The sequence below is a fragment of the Musca autumnalis genome, unplaced genomic scaffold (genome assembly GCF_047663935.1).
Source record: "Musca autumnalis isolate F117 unplaced genomic scaffold, ASM4766393v1 scaffold_4, whole genome shotgun sequence".
NCBI lineage: Eukaryota > Metazoa > Arthropoda > Insecta > Diptera > Muscidae > Musca > Musca autumnalis.
This window is the reverse complement of record NW_027411977.1, coordinates 176,366,897-176,386,989: the sequence shown is the minus strand read 5'-3', so window position 1 is coordinate 176,386,989 and position 20,093 is coordinate 176,366,897. Positions and strand designations below refer to the sequence as shown.

General features: G+C 35.2%; 1 protein-coding gene across 1 annotated transcript; it reads right to left on the bottom strand.

The window, feature by feature from the left end:
• Window positions 1-2,225: 2,225 nt before the first annotated feature.
• LOC141403170 (uncharacterized) lies at window positions 2,226-3,261 on the bottom strand. The gene is made up of 2 exons (XM_073985344.1): window positions 2,403-3,261; window positions 2,226-2,245 (listed from the first exon to the last, which is right to left on the bottom strand). The coding sequence occupies exons 1-2, from the start codon at window positions 3,259-3,261 to the stop codon at window positions 2,226-2,228; spliced, it is 879 nt and encodes a 292-aa protein (XP_073841445.1).
• Window positions 3,262-20,093: the final 16,832 nt, after the last annotated feature.

Below are 20,093 nucleotides of genomic sequence, written 5' to 3'. Positions count from 1 at the left end.
AACCAAGCAACTACGAAACCAAACGAGAATTGATGACTCCGGAACACAACAACAACGAAATAGAGTATTTTCCGGTTTACTTTTGGCTGGTACATGTTTCCAAAACATGTTTTGAGTTCCTTCTCTGGGTTTTGTGACACGATTTGTCATAAACCAGTTCAGAGCAGACGAGTGTAATTTGATCCGATGAAGTTCTCTCTCGAAATCGGTACAAAAAATCAATGGTGAGACGAAGTTAACTATCATGTCTTTTGATTTGAGCCACGCTTTGAAGAGAAAAACTGAAGTACGACGATGTAAAAATTGGAGTTTGCTAGCAGCAACTTTCAAACATTTAAAACTCCCAGAAAATCGAAGACTATTGGATGCGAACGACAAAATTGATATTTCTGTAGGATTTGTGACATCGGGCAACTCGAGGCGATAAAGGAAGACATTTTGCCGAGGTTTCCAGGACATTCCCAATGTTTTGGAGATGTCGTTGTCCGATGTTTTTATGACGATGTTTGTATCATCATCCGAAGCGAGCGACGCATGCTGGCAATTCCATTTAGCCATTTCAAAATCATGCCAATTCAAGATTTGTATTAACTCGTCCCTCTTGAGGGCTATAGTTTCGATGTTATCGGCGCCAATATGTACGTCATCGACATACAGATCTTCTAGTAAGATCTTTGAACCACAAAGATGAGGTGTGCTATCTCTCTCTGTAATGAGAAACGAAATACGATTTGCAAAAAATGGGGCGGCCGATAAGCCATTATTAACAGTGCTAAGTTGGGATACCTTTATTTTACCATCTTTGTTATTTCTCCACAAAACGAGTTGAGAACTTCTATCCGGTTCTCCAATACGAAACTGCCGATACATTTTCGAAATGTCTGCAGTGAGACTGTATTTGTTTAAACGAAACGAGAATTGTGTGATAATCAAATCCTGTTGAGTTGTTGGGCCGACCATCAATATATCATTCAACAAATGATTCGACGAGGAGATAGAGACAGGATCAAATACGACTCGAAGTTTTGTGGAACTACTATGAGGCTTGAGTAAACAATGATGAAGTATTATATAATGCGAATTATTCGACAATTGAGTGTAGGGTGACATGTATCCGAGCGACACATATTCTTGCATGAATTCTTCATGCATCGATTTCAAAGTTGATTCACGTTCATGTCGTCTTTCGAGCGACACAAAACGTCTATGAAGTATTTCAAATGAGTTACCAAGATAATTGGGTAATTTCTTGAATGGAAGGCTAACCTTTTCTCTTCCATAAGAATCAAAATTACTATTTTCGACAAAATTATCTTCGCACACATGTTCGTCTTCAGTATATATTGAAGAAGACTTCGAAGACTCTTCAGCTTTCCAGATTTTGTTCAACGAATCATCAGTATTTTGTTCTCCAAGTGTACTTACAGTTAAGTTACACGTCAACGAATTTGAATTGGAACGACTAGGCGACGAACCACCAACTATCCATCCGAAAACTGTATTTGTGAGACACGGCAATCCATTTCCCAATGAAATTTTGCCATCCAACAATAAATCGAAAAAGACTTCGGCACTCAGCAGCACATCTATAGGTTGTGGCTTGTAGAATAACGGATCTGCGAGTTCAATATTCGGCGGAATCTTCCATTGCGTTGTATTGAGAAATTCACCAGGCTGACGAAACGAAATGTTTTTGGTAACTGCAAATGTTGAGGACCACATGAACGAACTACTTTTCGATTTTATAGTACCACCGACAGAAAACTTCATTGAAGTACGAACTTCTCCAATCCCAGATATTTCTTGTGAGTACGGTTTAAATTTTAATTTCAGCCTTTTTGCTGTTTCTTCCGAAATGAAATTCAACTCAGAGCAAGAATCGAGTAATGCTCTTACCGTCTGAAATGAGCCACAACTATCCTTCATCAAAATCAAAGCGGTTGGAATTATTGCTCTCTTGAATGAACGAGCCACTAACGAAACTGGATTTGAGCTGGTTGATGGTTGCGGTGAGTTACCATTCGAGTTCAATGTAGTTGGTTGTTCTGGGTTACTAAAAATATGCAGCAGCGTATGATGTGCAGAATCACAGACTCTGCATCGAGATTTTGAGGGACAGTTCGATACCATATGCCCTTTTCGAAGGCAGTTAATACAATGTCCACTACGTTTTACGAAGTTAAAACGTTCCGAAACGACGATATTAGAAAACGACGAACAAGTTGCTAGGTTATGTTCACTTGAGCTACAATATGAACAGTTCGAATTTGAATTGACAAACGTATGAGCCGACCGATTAAATCTAGGAGATTTAGGTTTGTGTGAAGTGATATTTTCTGGAAGTTCAGTTCTCTTTCTATGGCTTTCTAAGAATTGACAACGACGACTTAAAAGTTCATAACACGAATCCCACGAGGGCAACGATTTAAATTCTTGTTTCTCATCATATTTCTCTTTTGTATCACTGTCCACTTTTGATAGAACCATATGCACTAAAATTGAATTCATGACATCTGCCTCTGATCCGAGCGACAATAACGAACCACGAACAGCAGATACGGTATCAATAAGATGGCGTAATGAGACACTTTCACCTTTTTTCATTTGTGGGACATTGAACAACGATTCGATATGTTCTAAGAATATGAGCACTTTATTGTCATATCTTTCTCGCAATCTTTGTAAAGCTTTTTCATAATTCTCTTCACTGACTTGAAAAGGTTCGACCACTGCTAATGCTGGACCCGAAAGACAATTCAACAAATAATTAAATTTCTCTATTATGCTTATCGATGGATTTTCATGTACTATATTATTGAACGCAGTAATGAATCTTTGATATTCACTGTATTTACCATAAAAATTGGGCAACTTAAGTGAAGGCAAACGAGAATGAGAACCACAAGCCATAGAAACATTCATAAACCTATTGTCCACTGCCACTGAACCACGATTATGGTTTATCAATTTCAATATTTTGGCCTTTGCAACGATAAATGTTTCTTCTAAATCACTTCTTCCATTGTCATTAGCATTAATAGCTTCTATTTGACTTTGTATTGTGCACAATTGTTTAAAGTACGAGTCCAATATTTCTAGCCGACATTCTAAAATGGTCGAATCCATTTTAGATCCATCTTTCTCCACTTTCTTTTGGATGTTTACAATGTTTTTCTTTACCGAACTACGTAGTAATTTAAGAGAAGCTAGTTCCGAGTTACCAGCACTCTCTTCCACAAATTCAATACCGTCTTTAGGCATTTTCAATAATTTAATAGAAACAAACAACTGAGCAACTAGAGAATTTGGCTTCTATTTTCAAATAATAGCGCCAAAAATGTTTATCAAAATTCACAAAATAATCACTCAAGATGGTGTCTATTTGCTAATGTGTTGAGATGAGCTACTTAAATATCAAAGTATTTGATTTTCCAATATTTTCCAGTAGAAAACACTTGTTTATATGTGTAACGAACAACGATATTTGTATGTATGTTTATGTCACCAATTTACTAATTGCGTAACACCAAATTTTTCGAGCCACAAAACAACTTTCTGTTAAAGAATTTAATAATTCCTTTCAAAAAACAAAAAACAAATTAACGGCGGCAGCAATTAAAATTAATCGACGAAAAGTATTAAATAAAGTCGAAAAGTTTGTATTATTTGTGTTGTAACACCGAATGTGTATAACAACAACAACAAGAACGACAACGAAGAAATGCACGTCACTTTGAAATGCAAATACTTTATTTAAATGTTCAATTAATTATTTCGAATAATTAATTTACTTTAATTTTAAAGGCTACCGTCCTGTCACGGTCGCCAAAATGTTCGCACAGAAAGCTTTTATTTATTTGTGCCCGATTTAATTTAATAAAACAATTGTTTTATTTCGTTTTAATTATTCACAATTTTTATTGGTTTATGTTTGCCGGCTATAAGTCAACTGATTTCCTTATTTCTAATCCCTTCTTAAAGGGCTACATAATAGAGGGAAACAACATCGAATTGAAACGATCAAAACAAATAGAACGATCAACAAACGAAATTCGCACAAAGCATACAATTAATAAAACAATGTAAAGGGCCACAGTTACTGATTTGTATGTACGAATATGCATACAAACAGAACTGACATACAAACTGCATAACCAACATTGTTGTTGTTATTGCCCATGAACACAAAACGGACGATGAAACTAATAACGGACAAATGCCTAAATTATGTAGGCATTGTTGTTGTTGTTTCTCGTTGCGACGGACACGACACAAAAGGGAATAAGTACAAGTACTACACACATTAGGGTGGAACGAACAAACAAAACATTAGGTTGGACCGTAAAAGTAATAATTTTACAATATTCAAATAAATTATAATAAAGTATAAAATCAACCGGTCCAATAAATAAAATTAACATAAATAACAAAATTCGACATGAACATAAATAGTAATCTCCTCCAACAGTCACTACGTTTGTAACTACTCGAAATAATCATTGTAGACCCCACAAACTATATATATTCTTGATCAGCGTGCAATTCTACATCGATATAGCCATGTCCGTCCGTCTGTCTGTCTGTCCGTCTGTGGAAATCACTCTAGCGTCCGAACGGATTGACGTAGGTGGATGAAATTTTGGGAAAATCTATTATATGTACGTAGGACTTTTGGTATTGAAAGCGGGCTATGTAGGTCCACGCTTTCGTATAGCCCCCATACAAAATGACGCGTGACGCGTCGTCGTTTTAAGGAATTTTTAAGATATTTGTCCCATTTTACCACCGAATTGGTTGTAATTTGGTATTTTGTGTCTCCAGAGGCCAAAAAACATTCCTACCAAAGTTGGTGTATATACGTCCACGTTTTGGTATTACCCCTATATAACGCCTCATATAAAGTACGCGTCATTTTAATATATTTTGAATGTATTAGTCCCATTTGACAACAGAATCGGTTGTAACTTTGTATTTTGCATTTCCAGAGGCTAAGAAACGTTTCTTCCATCAAATGTATATATAGGTCCATGTTTTGATATAGCCCCCATAGGACGATATCTCCCGATTTTCGGTATTTTGAAGGTTTTGGGCTCATTATCACACCGAGATGGCTGAAATTTGGTATTTAGTCTTCGTTTGGGGTATTAAACTTTCCCCCAGAAATTCGTAGGTATAGGTCCACACCATCATATAGCCCCCATAGAACAGTATATTCCGATTTTCGGTATTTTGAAGGTTGTGGCCACATTAATCCACCGAAATGGCTGAAAATTGTGGTGGAGGGTATAAAAAGTTCGGCCCGACCGAACTTAACGCTTTTCCTACTTGTTTAACATAAATATAGCCACAGCTTCCACACAAATTATCTTTTAAGGCCAATATTTTTTGCCATGTCCAACAACATTTCATTATACCCAAAAATATATAATTTGTATAATATAGAACCACAAGTCGCGTATTCTAAAAGGGTAAACCTTGGCTTCAGCTATGTTAAATTTTCAAAAATATTGGTGATATATAGATTTCATAAATGATTTTTATACCCTACACCACTATGTGGAAAGGGTATTATAAGTTTGTTTTGGGAAAAATTCATGTAACACCGCGAAATATTCGTCGGAGACCCCCAATGTGGTATACCAATCTTCATATCTCGGCGAGATAAAGCGATTTTTAGATGTGTGTCCGTCCGTCCGTCCGTGTGTCCGTCTGTCCATTATAAATTGTAATCAAACTCCAGGCCGCAATTATGGACCGATCGTCACGAAATTTGGTATGGAGGTCGGTTTCGCATCAGAATAGATCGCTATTTTAATTGGGGATGATCGTGAAATATTTAGCGGGTGAAATGGACCAAAAACATTATTTTTATCCGATTTTGTAGCTGCTCTGTAGGTCGCAATAATAGTCTGATCGCCTCGAAATTTTAAATAAGGTAAGCGTATATGACAAAGAAGAAGCTTGCAATTTGAGATGGCGATCAGATAATATTTAGAGGGTTAAATGGACCACAACTTTTGTGTGAAAATTGTGAACATTTTTAATAAGCAGCTTATATCTTTGTTGCTGAAAGACACATTCACCACTCGTGAGTTATATTTGGAAGACGATCTCTTGACCATTCAATTGATGTCAATTATGTTGATGTACGTGATCAGATAACAGAGTTACAACCTAATATATCCAGTTTTTTGTTTGAAGTGTAATCATAAACCCGCTAGAGGTCGCAATTATGGCTCAATAGTCACGAAGTTTTGCCGGAGCTAAGAGTTTAGGTAGAAGAAAATGCCTATAATTTTGCATGATGATCTGATATTATTTAGCGGGTGACATAGACCATTACTTTTGGATGAAAAGTATACAAATTTTATTTTTGGTCGATATTTTAATTCCTGGAGGGCATATACCGGCAAAGTAGCCTACATATGAAATAATAGCTACTGACCTTTCCCCTGATGCAAATTGCAATAATGTGTCTGTTAGATAACGGGCCTACTGCCTTATATATAATGGGTTTTCTGCAGAGAACTACAATTTCCTCCCATGCTACAAATTGTCTCTATTATGACAGAGAAATTTTCAGTTCAGTTATCAAATTGGAGTTTTTATACAAATATTGCAACATGGGGTCGCCTCGCCATCTATTTTATACCTCAGGATTTAGGGTAAAATGGATACAAGCAAAATACGACCAAAGATGTGTCTCATCGAAATATTGGTTTTAGACCCCAAATATGTTTGGACGAAATTCGTTTCAGACAATTTGGAGTCTATTTAGCCCTGTCCGTTCATATGTCACTCTCAATGTCTAGCTGGCTGGTGCGCACGACAACTCTCGAACGGATCTACCGATTAGAACCCAATGTTTTACTTTGTAATATTTTGCCCAAACTTTGTTTAAATTCGAATCTCACCTCTCCCAAAAAAGTTCAAAATTGTTTTCGAAACATTGTGCGAACGATTACTAACGAAGTGAGCAATCGATTTGCTCTAAACTTTCCATATATTATCATTCCTTCCAGATATAGATCGGATATCATTTTTTCCAACAGATTGTACTTGCGCAGCAAATCCGCAAGATAACTCTCAAGGGGATTTTCTGATAGGTCGAAACATTACACATCGTTTTATTTCATACAGTCATGTATCAGATTGAAATATGGACTATATCGGTCCGTCCTTCGAGTACTTCCCACACAAAATTTGGGAAAAGTGCAGTTTGAGGACCCGTATCGGATCTATTTAATTTTTTTTTTTGAAGAAGGTTCTTTTCACGTTCCCTATTCTGGTACCTTTTCCGGGGTAAGACATACTTCCTGAGGTAATACTCCAGAAGTTCCAAAAACCCCTGCTGGATCCAACTAAAATTACAAATCTGAAAAAAATAATTCGCAAACTTTTCCAAAACGCAGAAGTTAGCTTACTAAAATTGATTTGGTATAGCCCCATATTACGATACCTACAGATTCCAAAATAAATATATTTTTATACAGCAGAGACTGATGGTATATCACCGTTAGCACAGCTGACTTATACTATCTATTTGGTGAGTAATTGAATATGAATAATTTTTTTGATTTATAAATTTGTTTGCATGCAAAATTTTTGAATTTCTATTCATTGTAAGTTATCTCTACCTGTATTAACATATATTTTTGATATCACAATATATGCCCACAATGAACTATTTTCGAAGCATATGTGATGTACAAGTGCACAATTTTTGGACGATAGATCTTCACAAAACTCGCAATTTTCCCAATTATCAAATATACCAAATTGCATGGTATATACATATATTTATTTATTTAAGGTGTATTCTAAAAAGGAACCTGATATTCAAAGACAATTTGAAGATGTAGCAGGAGGGCTAATCAATGTGAATTTTCCAATTTTCGAATATTTTTCAGAAATGTATAATTTATATATTTGTCTACTAACATCCCAGTAAAAACAAGGGAGGCTTCTCTTATATCAATGGATTCATATTAAGTTATTGATATGTGACTTAGTTTTTATCGCCGAGTCCGAACGGCGTGTCCTAAGTTGCCACTTGTAGAAACGTTTTGCATGACTGAAATACTCAGGAAATATCGCCAACATTACTAAGGGGTATTTTGCCACCGTTGACAATTTGATGGGAATCGCACCCGGACATTCAGCTTGCAAGCCGGTTGCACATAGCTAATTCATACAGGTGTGGTGTAGGGTATCACATGGTCGGTCCCGTCCGACTATAGCCTTTGCTTACTTGTTTTAAAATTAAAATAACACTGATTTAAAAAAACCTGTAAGATAATTTTTCATTTCGACTGGCGCTAATTTTATTTAGTTTAACAAAGAGTCTTTTGATGTGCAAATAAAGCATGTTGGTAAAATATTTCTTATGATCCCACGTCGTTAGTAGAATTTGTAGCTAAATTAGAATAAGAAAATGTGTTAGAAATATTACTTAGTAAAGGTACAAAAAGAATATACATACTAATTAATTTTATGTCCAAAACAAAATAGGTTGAAGAAATGTATAGTTGTACCAAATTTTTACAAAAATTATTGGCAGCCCAGAAAACGTGTTACTGAAATTTTTTATTTGATCTATATAATTCTCATATACACTTTCCACATAACTTTGGTATAAATGTATATAATGTATATATACGAATAATATTATGAGCATTGACAAACACCACACATGGCCATGTTTTGCCAGGTCTAACTAAAAAGACAACAAATTGAATGAAGAAACATCACTACTCCATTGCGCTCATCCTCCAAGCACCTACCCCAAAATAAGGAGTACCCTAAAACCACAAAAAATATGAAAAGAAAACAGAAATTACGACCACAAACACTTCTCAGATTGTGGTGTAACTCAAGAATGAGAAAGAAGAAACAAATAAAAACAAGAATCTCATTGTGTACATACACAAAAAAGCAAAGATAAAATAAAAAATAAAGATAAGAGGAACTCATACAAACGAGACACCAAAATACCGACAGAAGAGAATGAAATTGTAGAAGAAACGAGAATAATATTGTCCAGCAGAAACTATGTGCGTAGCCAGGAATAGATTGGGAGCGGCAGTTGCCCCCCTCTAGATCCTACAAAACAGTTTATTTATATGTAAAAAATATAAATATAACGAAAAACAAGCATTTGCCCCACCCACCCTAGAACGACTAAAAAATTCCTGTCTACGCCCATGACAAAAACTATTGTTGGATATAACAACAACTATTGTTGGTTATGACAATAACAATTATTGTAATTAACAAAAACGATGGTTGGACTCACAATATTACATGCGGAATCTAACAATACTTTTACAATACACATTTTGCTTATTTTTTCTCTGCGTGTATTTGGAAAAATCAAAAAATCAGAAGATTAATAAGAATATTAGCCAAAAGATGCTACAGAAATCAATCAAACCTAACATTACATTGATTCCGTGCTTATACATATACATATGGTAATATTCAAAAAAGTTTTGCAATCGTTGAAGTTGAGGTTTACCATTTAATAAGTCGCGAACTGTTAATATAATTTATAAAATATGAATATATTTATATTAATTGAAGTGTTTTAGCCATGATCTCATAATATGGACCATAACAAATAATTTTCGTGGAAGCTGCGTTGGTGGTAATATTAAAAAATAGGTAAAAATGTGTTGAAGTTTACAAGTTTTTTTGTGTTCTTTCTTGATTTCTGGTCAAACCACGGAAAATTCACACATAAGCTCAACGAAAGAATTGAAGAATACCCCTTGGGCAACATGGTTCTAATGTATGACTTCTCGATATATACACTGCATCCCCCTAAAATCGATGCTGACATTTTGAAGTTTTGAAAACTGGGTTTTTCGAATTTTTCTTATAAATAGTGGGTGCAACTAGATAATAATCCAAACTAATTTATAGGATTGTAGAACTCGCGATTCCACGTCGTTCGATGTATATCTCATGAGTGTGCTCCGTACAGCTTCCTAGTAATAGGAGTCCAAAGGCAAAAATTTGGTGCGTAAATTTTCTGAAAAAACCTATTTTTTGGCTTTAAAATTTACAACTGTCGTACAGGTACCCCTGAACCCCGCGTGATTTTAGTTTTTTTACGTGCCGGATCTAATGAGCTCTTCCGCGGTCGAATCCATCCACTAAAACGCCGGATATAAATACCTTGAAAGTAGGAAAATCTGCACAAATATATTTTGACAATTCCGCGAATTGAACCGCGATTTTCTTTGATTATTTTTGCATAAATGTAATCCTTTATACGCGATTATAATATTTGCCAAAAAGGTGTGTCACAAATTACAAAGATTCAGGAGTAATATCCCTATTTATCCCAAAATAGAATGCGGTGGCACATCCGCAGTTCTTGACGAATCTGTCTAAAATAATTTATATTGACGTATTTTTAATAGGGGGCCATTGAAATCGGATGCACCTTATCATCATATGCATATCGCGTAATTTTTGCCCACTTGAAGGTTTTTTGAATAGTAAGATGCAACTGATGGCACACTTTGGCCGCTGAATGAAACATAGGAAAATCCATGCATTTTGATAGACATGGACTCCCTGTATCCGAAAAGCACATACACCTCAACCGATTTTAACCAATTCGCGAATTATTCGGTTTTTAACTTCTATGTTTTTTCTTTGATTGTAATTTCAATATTACTCTCTACTTCTTATTTCTATTGCTTATCACAGAAAGCAAATATACTTTCACGATGACTAATTACTTTCTCGTAGAAGTTTAAGCAAAATACTTCAGGATTTGAATCGAAATTTAGCGAAATAATAGAATAACTCCCAACATTTATTTTTCAAATTTTTCGTATTTTACCAAAAATATATTTTTGAAATAATTTCCAACAATAAGTTTCCGTTCTTTGTTGTTGCTGTAATATGCAAGTTATAATACGCGTTGTCTAGATTTTGTACGTATTTTTAAATTATTTTTTAGAGATTTTTTGGACTCTGATTTAGAATAAATAAAATTTATTTCAAGATTTCTTCAATATTTTTTGATTTTCCGCGAAAATAAAAATAAATTTAGCAACTATTTTAGCATCTACGGATAGATATCAAATGCTGCTAACGATTCATATATACATGTTCATATTACAACACAATAGGAATTTTTAAATATTTTCTTCTTTACAAGAGAGTAAAACCGCATATAACTTTTGAGTGCAGCATCCAATTTTGTGAACGCGAACAGATTTGAAACCACGATTTTTTTCGTAACCCATGTACCAAAAATGGCGGATGTGCTAGCCAAAAAAGTTTTTAATTTTTTTTTTATGTAATTGCAAAGGAAATTTGAAATTTACCATATGTATGGATCAGAAGCAGGGATACTTGCTCGGGCAGAGTAGACAGTACCTATTGTATTTGAGAATAAAATACCTAATAAGATCTACTGGCTAGTCTGCATTGACGGGGAAATTCAACATCGTATGAAGTTAACCATCGCTTAAGCAAGGCCAAAATTGACAGATCATATTGAATACCTGCTTGTATGCAACGTTTCCATTGGTTCCTTGGGAAAAATCAAAAAGTCGGACAGATAAAATAAATATTGGTTAAATCTACGAACATTCTTGTACTATTCAGAATAAGCTCCCTCAACTAAACCATATTAATTGCTAATATTTCTATCCAAATACTGGTTCTCGACTGGGAATATGTTTATGTTTGCTTCTTCTCTTCAGTGTATGTCAACATATACCTGTCGTCAGTATATCACCGCTCGACCTGTCGACAATACCACCTACGTCAGAACTGCAGCGACTGGCTAGGACAACCAATAACGGTTACCCGTAAAGTCGGAAGAAACATCTGACTTCGAATATGCTAATTCGATTTCAACCCTGGCCGAAAGTCATATGGCGTGGTTGAGGTGTTCTCTGACCGATAATAGGATATTTTTGCCGAATTTCGGATCGAATTCTGTCCGAAATCTGATGAACTTTCGTATGAATTTCTGAATTATTTACCGACATACGGACAGATATTGGTCCGAATAGCGAATTAAAATCATATGAATTTCACAAGTAAATTTTTATGAAATTTTGAAATTACATCACATAACAATAACAATAAATTCATTAATATATACTCGTAACAATAACACAATAATTTCATTTACATCATCAGTTCAATATTTGAAACACTTGTAATTACAGTCGGACCTCGATTATCAGTGATAATCGATTTTCCCGGATAATGGAGTCAATGCTTTTATGCAGTTTTTGAACATATGTTTAAGTAAAAATGGCCTAATAATGTACAGTAATATGAAAATTTACAATTTTTATTAAATTTGTTAAGGTATCCACCAAATTTTAGAAGCATATATAATATCATCATCATCAGATTCATCTAAATTGACTTTGTCCCATGGTTTTTGTGATACCATAAATACACAAATTCTGTAATATGGGAGAATCTCCAGTTTTAGTTTGTATACCTTTTGTTTGCTTAATCAGATTAATTGGAAAATGTGTTTTTACTCTCGGGCAACGAAGTTTATAACGAAAAATAGAAGAAATGGAAAAAAGTCCAACATTTCTTTTCTATCACGGATAATGGAGGTTCCCGGATAATCGATTCACGTATAATCGAGGTTCAACTGTAATTATTAATATAAACGCTCACACAACCAAATCTTCGTAATTTTGCTAACAAATTGTTCGCCGACGCTACTAGAGCTTTTTGAGGTGTTAACCTCCTTTATGAGGATTTATTAGACGTTTACGCTATGAAATTGACATTTGAAACCCAAGCCCACTGGTTTAATCCGGTTAAGTGCATATGGGGTATAACGCTCTTTGCCGCCGTACTCCACAGTTAGTGACGGATAAAAAAGTAGTTTTGCCTTGTAAAACATTTGGTTTGCTGGGTAACGATGCCAACTTAAACCACATTCCGTACTGATTCTAACAAAAAAGGTCAAACCATTTTAGTTATCTTGAATACTAAGGACCCAATAACCCTTACTAGGGAAGAGCTATTTGATTTAACTTTTGGTATGTTCCTTTACTTTTGAAAATGGTAAAACCGGCAAAAGTTGTAAACTAATCTCATATGAATTGTATGCTGTCTGAAGTAAAGGAACGCTTCTCTAGCAAAAAGTGGTAAAACTTGTAGATTCTTGCACGTAAAGGAACAGAGCTTTTATGTTCAGAAAATCGTGTATACGAGTTGCAGAATTGGAGGGCTGCGGAAGAACACTCCATCTAAGACTACCGGTATACACGCAGAAAAATATATGTTAGAAATAAGTTTGGATCCAAACAAATGTATGTTTGAGCCTGGTTGCAAACAAATATATGTTTGTATCCAAACATATTATGTTTGGGTCCAAACAAATATATGTTTGCAACATTTTGTAACATATCTCAATTTGGTTTGTTTGGGTACCAACATATATTTTATGTTAGAACATATTTCTTATCAATGGAGAGAGCATTTTCGGACCGAACTCGCATCCGAACTCGGATGTTTCTTCCGACTTTCGGACCGAATTCGTTCCGAACTCGTATGTTTCAACCGATTTTGGTTTGCTGGGAGGCTGTTTATACCCTACACCACTATGTGGGGAGGGTATTATAAGTTGGTTTTGGCCAAAAAGTTTGTAAGGCATCGAAATAATGGTCGTAGACCCATACTTATATATACCAAAATGAATGTCTCGACGAGCTGAGTCGATCTGGCTATGTGTGTCCGTCCGTCAGTCCGTCCGTCCGTCTGTCCGTCTGTCCGTCTGTCCATCTAAACCTTGTAATCACGCTACAGGTCGCAATTTTGATCGGATCGTCACGAAATTTTGGATGTTGATGGGGGTCCCGGAGAGGAAGAAGCCTATTGATTTTGGTGATGGTCGGATAATATTTAGGGGTCGGAAAGGGCAAAAAACTTAGGTGGATAAAAAGACAAGGTTTTCTTACAAAGCCAATATCTCAGCTTCTATATGGGGTATACCAAAAGCAAAACCTGACAATGAAAGCACAAGATATCACCTTTCTAAAGATGTAAAGTAGGTGCTCGTAGGTGATCAAACAACGAAGATATCGCAGTAGTAGCAAATAAAACCCCAATTTTCATTTTTGCGATTTTAATTATATTGACAAATATCACTGCTTTGGTTGAAAATTTTCCAAAAGCAAAGCCTGACTATGAAAGTAGAAAATCCCGTCTTTACAATGATGCAAACTAGGTCGGCGTAGGTAACCAAGTAACGGAGATATCGCAATAGTCGGTAATACATCCCATTTTTCTATTTTTGTGGAAATCACGCTACAGGTCGCAATTTTGATCGGATCGTCACGAAAATTTGAGGGTTAATAGTGGTCTCACAGATGAAGAAGCATATTGATTTTGGTGATGGTCGGATAATATTTAGGGCTCGAAATGGGCAAACACTTATTTGGAGAAAAGTCAACATTTTATTTCAAAGCCAATATCTCTGTTTCTTTAAGAGGTATATCAAAAGCAAAACCTGGAAAGGAAAGTAGAAAATATCACCTTTACAACGATGTAAATTAGATAGTCATAGGTGGTCAAATAGCAGAGATATGGCAATAGTCGATAATGCATCCCATTTTCCGATTTTTTTGTAATCACGCTACAAGTCGCAATTTTGATCGGATGGTCACGAAATTTTGGGGGTTATTGGGGGTCCCGAAAAGAAAGAAGCCTATTGATTTTGATGATGGTCGGATAATATTCAGCGGTCGGAATGGGCAAACACTTATTTTGAGAAAGGTCAACGTTTTATTTCAAAGCCAATATCTCTGTTTCTTTAAAAGGTATATCAAAAGCAAAATCTGGCAAGGAAAGTAGAAAATATCACCTTTACAGCGATGTAAATTAGGTTGTCATATGTGGTCAAATAGCAGAGATATGGCAATAGTCGATAATGCATCCCATTTTCCGATTTTTTTTTTTTTTTTTGAAATCACGCCACATGTCGCAATTTTGATCGGATCGTCACGAAATTTTAGGGGTTAATGGGGGTCCCACAGAGGAAGAAGCCTAGTGATTTTAATGATGGTCGGATAATATTCAAGGGTCGGAATGGGCAAAAACTTATTTGGAGAAAAGGTCTACGTTTTATTTCAAAGCCAATATCTCTGATTTTTTAAGGGGTATATCTAAAGCAAAACCTGGCAAGGAAAGTAGAAAATATTACCTTTGCAACGGTGTAAAGTAGGTTGTCGTAGCTGCTCAAAAAACAGAGATATCGCAATAGTCGGTAATGCATCCCATTTTCCGATTTGTTTGTAATCACGCTACAGGTCGCAATTTTGATCGGATCGTCACTTATTTTTTGGGAGTTGATGCGGGTTCCCCATAGGAAGAAGTCTATTGATTTTGGTGATAGTTGGATAATATTTAGGGGTCGGAATGGGGAAAAACTCATTAGGAGACAAATTCAAAGTTTTATTCTTTGTGAATATATTGGCTTCTAGTAGGAGTATTCCAACGGCAAAGCCTGTCAATGGAAGAAGAATATATTACCTTTACATTGGTGTGAAGCAGGTTGGCGAAGGTGGTCAAACAAGGGAGATACCACAATAGTCGGTAATGCATCCAAATCTTCAATTTTTTGCAATCAAGCTACAGGTCGTAATTTTGATCGGATGGTCACGAAATTTTGGTTGCTTATGGGGGTCCCAGAGACAAAGAGGCATATTATTTTTGGTGGTAGTCGGTTTATATTCCCTAAACGAAATGTTTACCAGTGAAAAGCTTATGCACAGGGGTAGTGGTGTAGGGTATCACATGGTCGGCCCCGTCCCGACTATAGCTTTTGCTCACTTGTTATATTATAGATTTGTGAATGGCTAACCTTATTTATGAGGATTTATTTGACGTGTTCGCAATAGAATTGACATTTGAACCCCAGTGGTTTTGTTATTATAAACGTACTCTAAAATGTTTATGGATTTTTGTTTAAAAATGGAAATCTGTATATATTGAACACAGGATTGTGTTTTATCCACATACACATGAGAGAGAAAAAATAACACAGATGAAGCCAAGTTCTCACTTCTATTATACGCGAACTATTGAATTAAGTACACTATAAAATGTGACTATAGTTGGTCCAAACTAAGTGATTTTGAGCAAGGCACAAAAACTTGGACGCTATCACCGCGTAAATGAATAAAAATGAGTAAAAGCATGATGAAGCAGTCCAAAATAAAACTAGAAGAACATAAAATGAAGATTACAGAGTGATCTTTTTTATGGATGCAGACATATTGAAGACGGATTTTATGTGTTTTTGAAGTGGCTGCGACGCGCACTCTGGTATTTCTAAAGGCCTCGTCACATAAGAGGATTTCTGGCTTAATTCATTAAGAAACATGTTCTTACGTCTTTAAGTCAAAAGTCAGAGCATACGAAAATGGTGTTTCAGCTCACATTCAGCCTCGTAGAGATGCGGCAACTCTATGTGACGAGGCCTTAAAAACTAATCATTTCATTAAAGTACTCGCTATAACGCATAATTGGATATGCCCACACAGCATCACAGTCATCTCCTAGCAAAGGCCAACATTTTATGCGACATTTTTCTAAAGATCCTATTTTTTGGGTACAGTACTTACAATATCCTTTTGTTTGTGCTGGGACCCCAAGATATTTTATTTTTTTTTTGTCGTTTTGGGTCCTAAACTGTGGGTGTCACTGAAAATTATGCAAACTGAATTAAAAATGTAAACGTTACAAATTTCGAAACGAGTTCAGATATTTTTACAATTCAAAACAAGTAAGAAAAGTCTATAGTCGGACGGAGCCGACCATGGGATACCCTATACCACTATTCCTGGACAATCGCTCTCCATGGAACTTCTTTTCAATGATTGTGAAAATTTAATTATCAAATATCAGAGATGAATTGTATAATACTTATGACCAAAACCAAAACGTTATCTAGCATGACAAAGACATTTTTGTAGCAGGAAAGGAAAATTTAGTTCACACAAACTAAAATGTAATGAAAGCCACTTATATAGTACTACTACTTCCGTTGTTTAACAGCTACGTTATTGAAATTTTTACCAATTTCACACAAAAGTTTCAGTCCATTTAACCCGCTAAGTATTATCTGATCTTCACGTTGGTTTGTACGCTTCTTCTTCATCATAAACACAAACTTTGTTTAAAATTTTGCGGGTTATTATTTTGAAACTTGGTTTAAATTTTGTTTTTGGTCCATTTCATCCCCTGAACATTTCACGAGCATCACCAAAAACTAATCATTTCTATTCTGGCCCGAACCCTACTTCCTTTCGTGGTGTTACATAAACTTTTGGAGAGACAATAAGTAGCATGGGATAAAAATGTGGTTCTCTACACAGAACCCATTATATATTAGGCAGTAGGCCCGTTATCTAGCAAACACTTTATTGCAATTTACATCAGAGGAAAGGTCAGTAGTTTTTTTTTTCCATATGTAGGCTACTTTGCGGAATATATATGTCCTCAAGGAATTAAAATATCGACCAAAAATAAAATTTTTATATTTTTCATACAAAAGTAATGATCCATTTCACCCGCTACAGAATATCAGATCATCATTCAAAATTGTAGGCATCTTTTTCGACCTATGCTCTTACCCGGTGCAAAACTTCGTGTCTATTGATGTATAATTGCGACTTCTAGCGAGTTTATTATTACACTACAAACAAATAACGGGATATATTAGGCTGTAACTCTGTTATCTGATCATGCACACCAACATAATTGGCATCAATTGAAAGGTTAAGCGTTCCACTTTCAAGTATATCTCACTTGTCCGGAATGTCACTTCCAGTAATTAAGATATAAGCTGTATATTAAAAATTTTCACAATTTTCACACAAAAGTTTTGGTCCATTTAACCCTCTAAATATTATCCGATCGCCATCTCAAATTGCAAGCTTCTCCTTTGTGATATACTCTTACCTTATTGAAATTGCGCGTTGATCGGACTATTATTGAGACCTACAGAGCCGCTAGAAAATTGGATAAATATTATGTTTTTGGTCCATTTCACCCGCTAAATATTTCACAATAATCACCAATAAGAATACGGATCTATTCTGATCTGAACCCGACCTCCATACAAAATTTCGTGAAGATCGGTCCATAATTGCGGCCTGGAGCGTGTTTACAATTTATAATGGGCAGACGGACGGACTGACGGACGGACACACATCTCAAAATCGCTTTATCTCGTCCAGATATGAAGATTGGTATACCACATTGGGGGTCTCCGACGAATATTTCGCGGTGTAACATGAATTTTTACCAAAACAAACTTATAATACCCTTTTCCACATTGTGGTATAGGGTATAAAAAACATTTTGTAGGTTGAAGAGTCGTAATTAGGATGGCATTACAGTACCGTTATACTAAATTTTTCCGAAAAACGAAAAAAGGGCATTTCAAAATTGAGTATTGAAAATAATGCACCACAATAATCGATTAATAAAAATCAAATTATTGGCCGTTTATAATGAAATCAGAATGGTAGATTAATTGGTTTTCTATCGTGTTGCCATTAAATCCTGTCATTGCCGTTATTTTGACATGATCGTATTCGTAGGCTATTTGGCTGCGAATTTCTAGTTTTTGGAGTTATTTTCCAACAAATGGCTATGAATGTCGTTTACGTCACATCTAGAGGACGTACAAGCACTCTTATGATATATGAAAAGTTCTATAATAGCCACACTAGATTAGTATTTAACGTCGTTGCCCTGATAGAGGTAAAAATCAAGAATAAAACAACAAAAATCTCAACTCGTTTCGAAATTCTTAACGTTTACATTGTAGATTTCAGTTTGCATCATTTTCAGTTACAGCCACTGTAAATCATTGATCGACAAAGTCCTACCCTGAAAATAGGAAAATGTTTTTAAAACTATAACGGACATTATCGAAATTTCTGAAGGTTGGCATTCTCGATTTCGCGAAAGGAGAGGTTAAAAACAATTTAGATTGTGAATGTGCATTGTATTGATATAGGTGTAGATCGTTTTTGATAGTGAAATCGGATGTGCATCTTAGCCGCCAAAGTAAATCTTGACAAATAGTACATTTAAATGAAAATAAAAGAATTTGCTGTATTGGTAAACCGCATGCACATAAAACTATTTTGAGGATTACGCGATCTACACACATTTCATTTTGAAACAGTTTTATTTCAAAACTGTTCTCTATTTATAGGAACCTAATATTTATTTGAATAATCTTAATATCTTCCTCAAGATGTTAGAGTGTATTCGAGAAGTGAAATTTAACTAAAATACTTGTAGATGACTAACTCCGTACATTTTCTTCAATTAACTCAGAAAATAAATTTCAAAAATGTTTATTTTTCTTTCACTAATTTAATAAATTTTCTCCATATATACTTTTCTTTTTGCTATAATATACAAACCGGTAAACAGATTTTATTTTAATCTTTGTGATGTGTTTTTTAAATATTTTTACGATGTATAAAAGCTAGAATTTTATTAAATATACCATTTTCTGAACCGACCAGTGGTACACTTCGATCGCAGTCGGTACAGTAAGATTTTTGTAGTGCTCCGGTACAGTATCACTACAATATTTTTTAGTGTTTGCGTTCCGGAGCGGTACATTACCGTAGTGTACCTATCTACCTTGGTACGGTACAGAACGCTACGGTACGATGCCATAGTGTTTATTTTCGAACACTGCTAGCTATTTTATGGTTACTGGAAGTTGAAAAATAAGCCATAAGTTAAAAATTATATGTTCTATTTTTAGAACAGTTGAGGTGGAATTTGTTTTCAATTTCAACACACTTCATATTTTTTATTTTATTTTTTTTTTTTTTTTATTTCGCCATCTGCTGGATTTGAACACGCGAACTTCTGCTTTGTAGCCTAACACACTACACACTCTGCCCCGCACACGAACATTAAGTGTTGTTTCAACGTTTAGATATGCGCACCAGCAACTGTTCTTTGATTTTTTTAAAAGAAAGTACCCGTCCGACGGCGAGCGTTGAACACACAACCCTTGGATTTGTAGTCGTACACACAAGCTCATATAC

Coding starts and splice junctions, on each gene's coding strand:
- LOC141403170 (XM_073985344.1), bottom strand. CDS start 3,261: ATGCCTAAAGACGGTATTGAATTTGTGGAAGAGAGTGCTGGTAACTCG. Junction 2,246..2,402: donor GTTGCCCTCGTGGGATTCGT/GTTATGAACTTT, acceptor TTCATATTGTAG/CTCAAGTGAACATAACCTAG.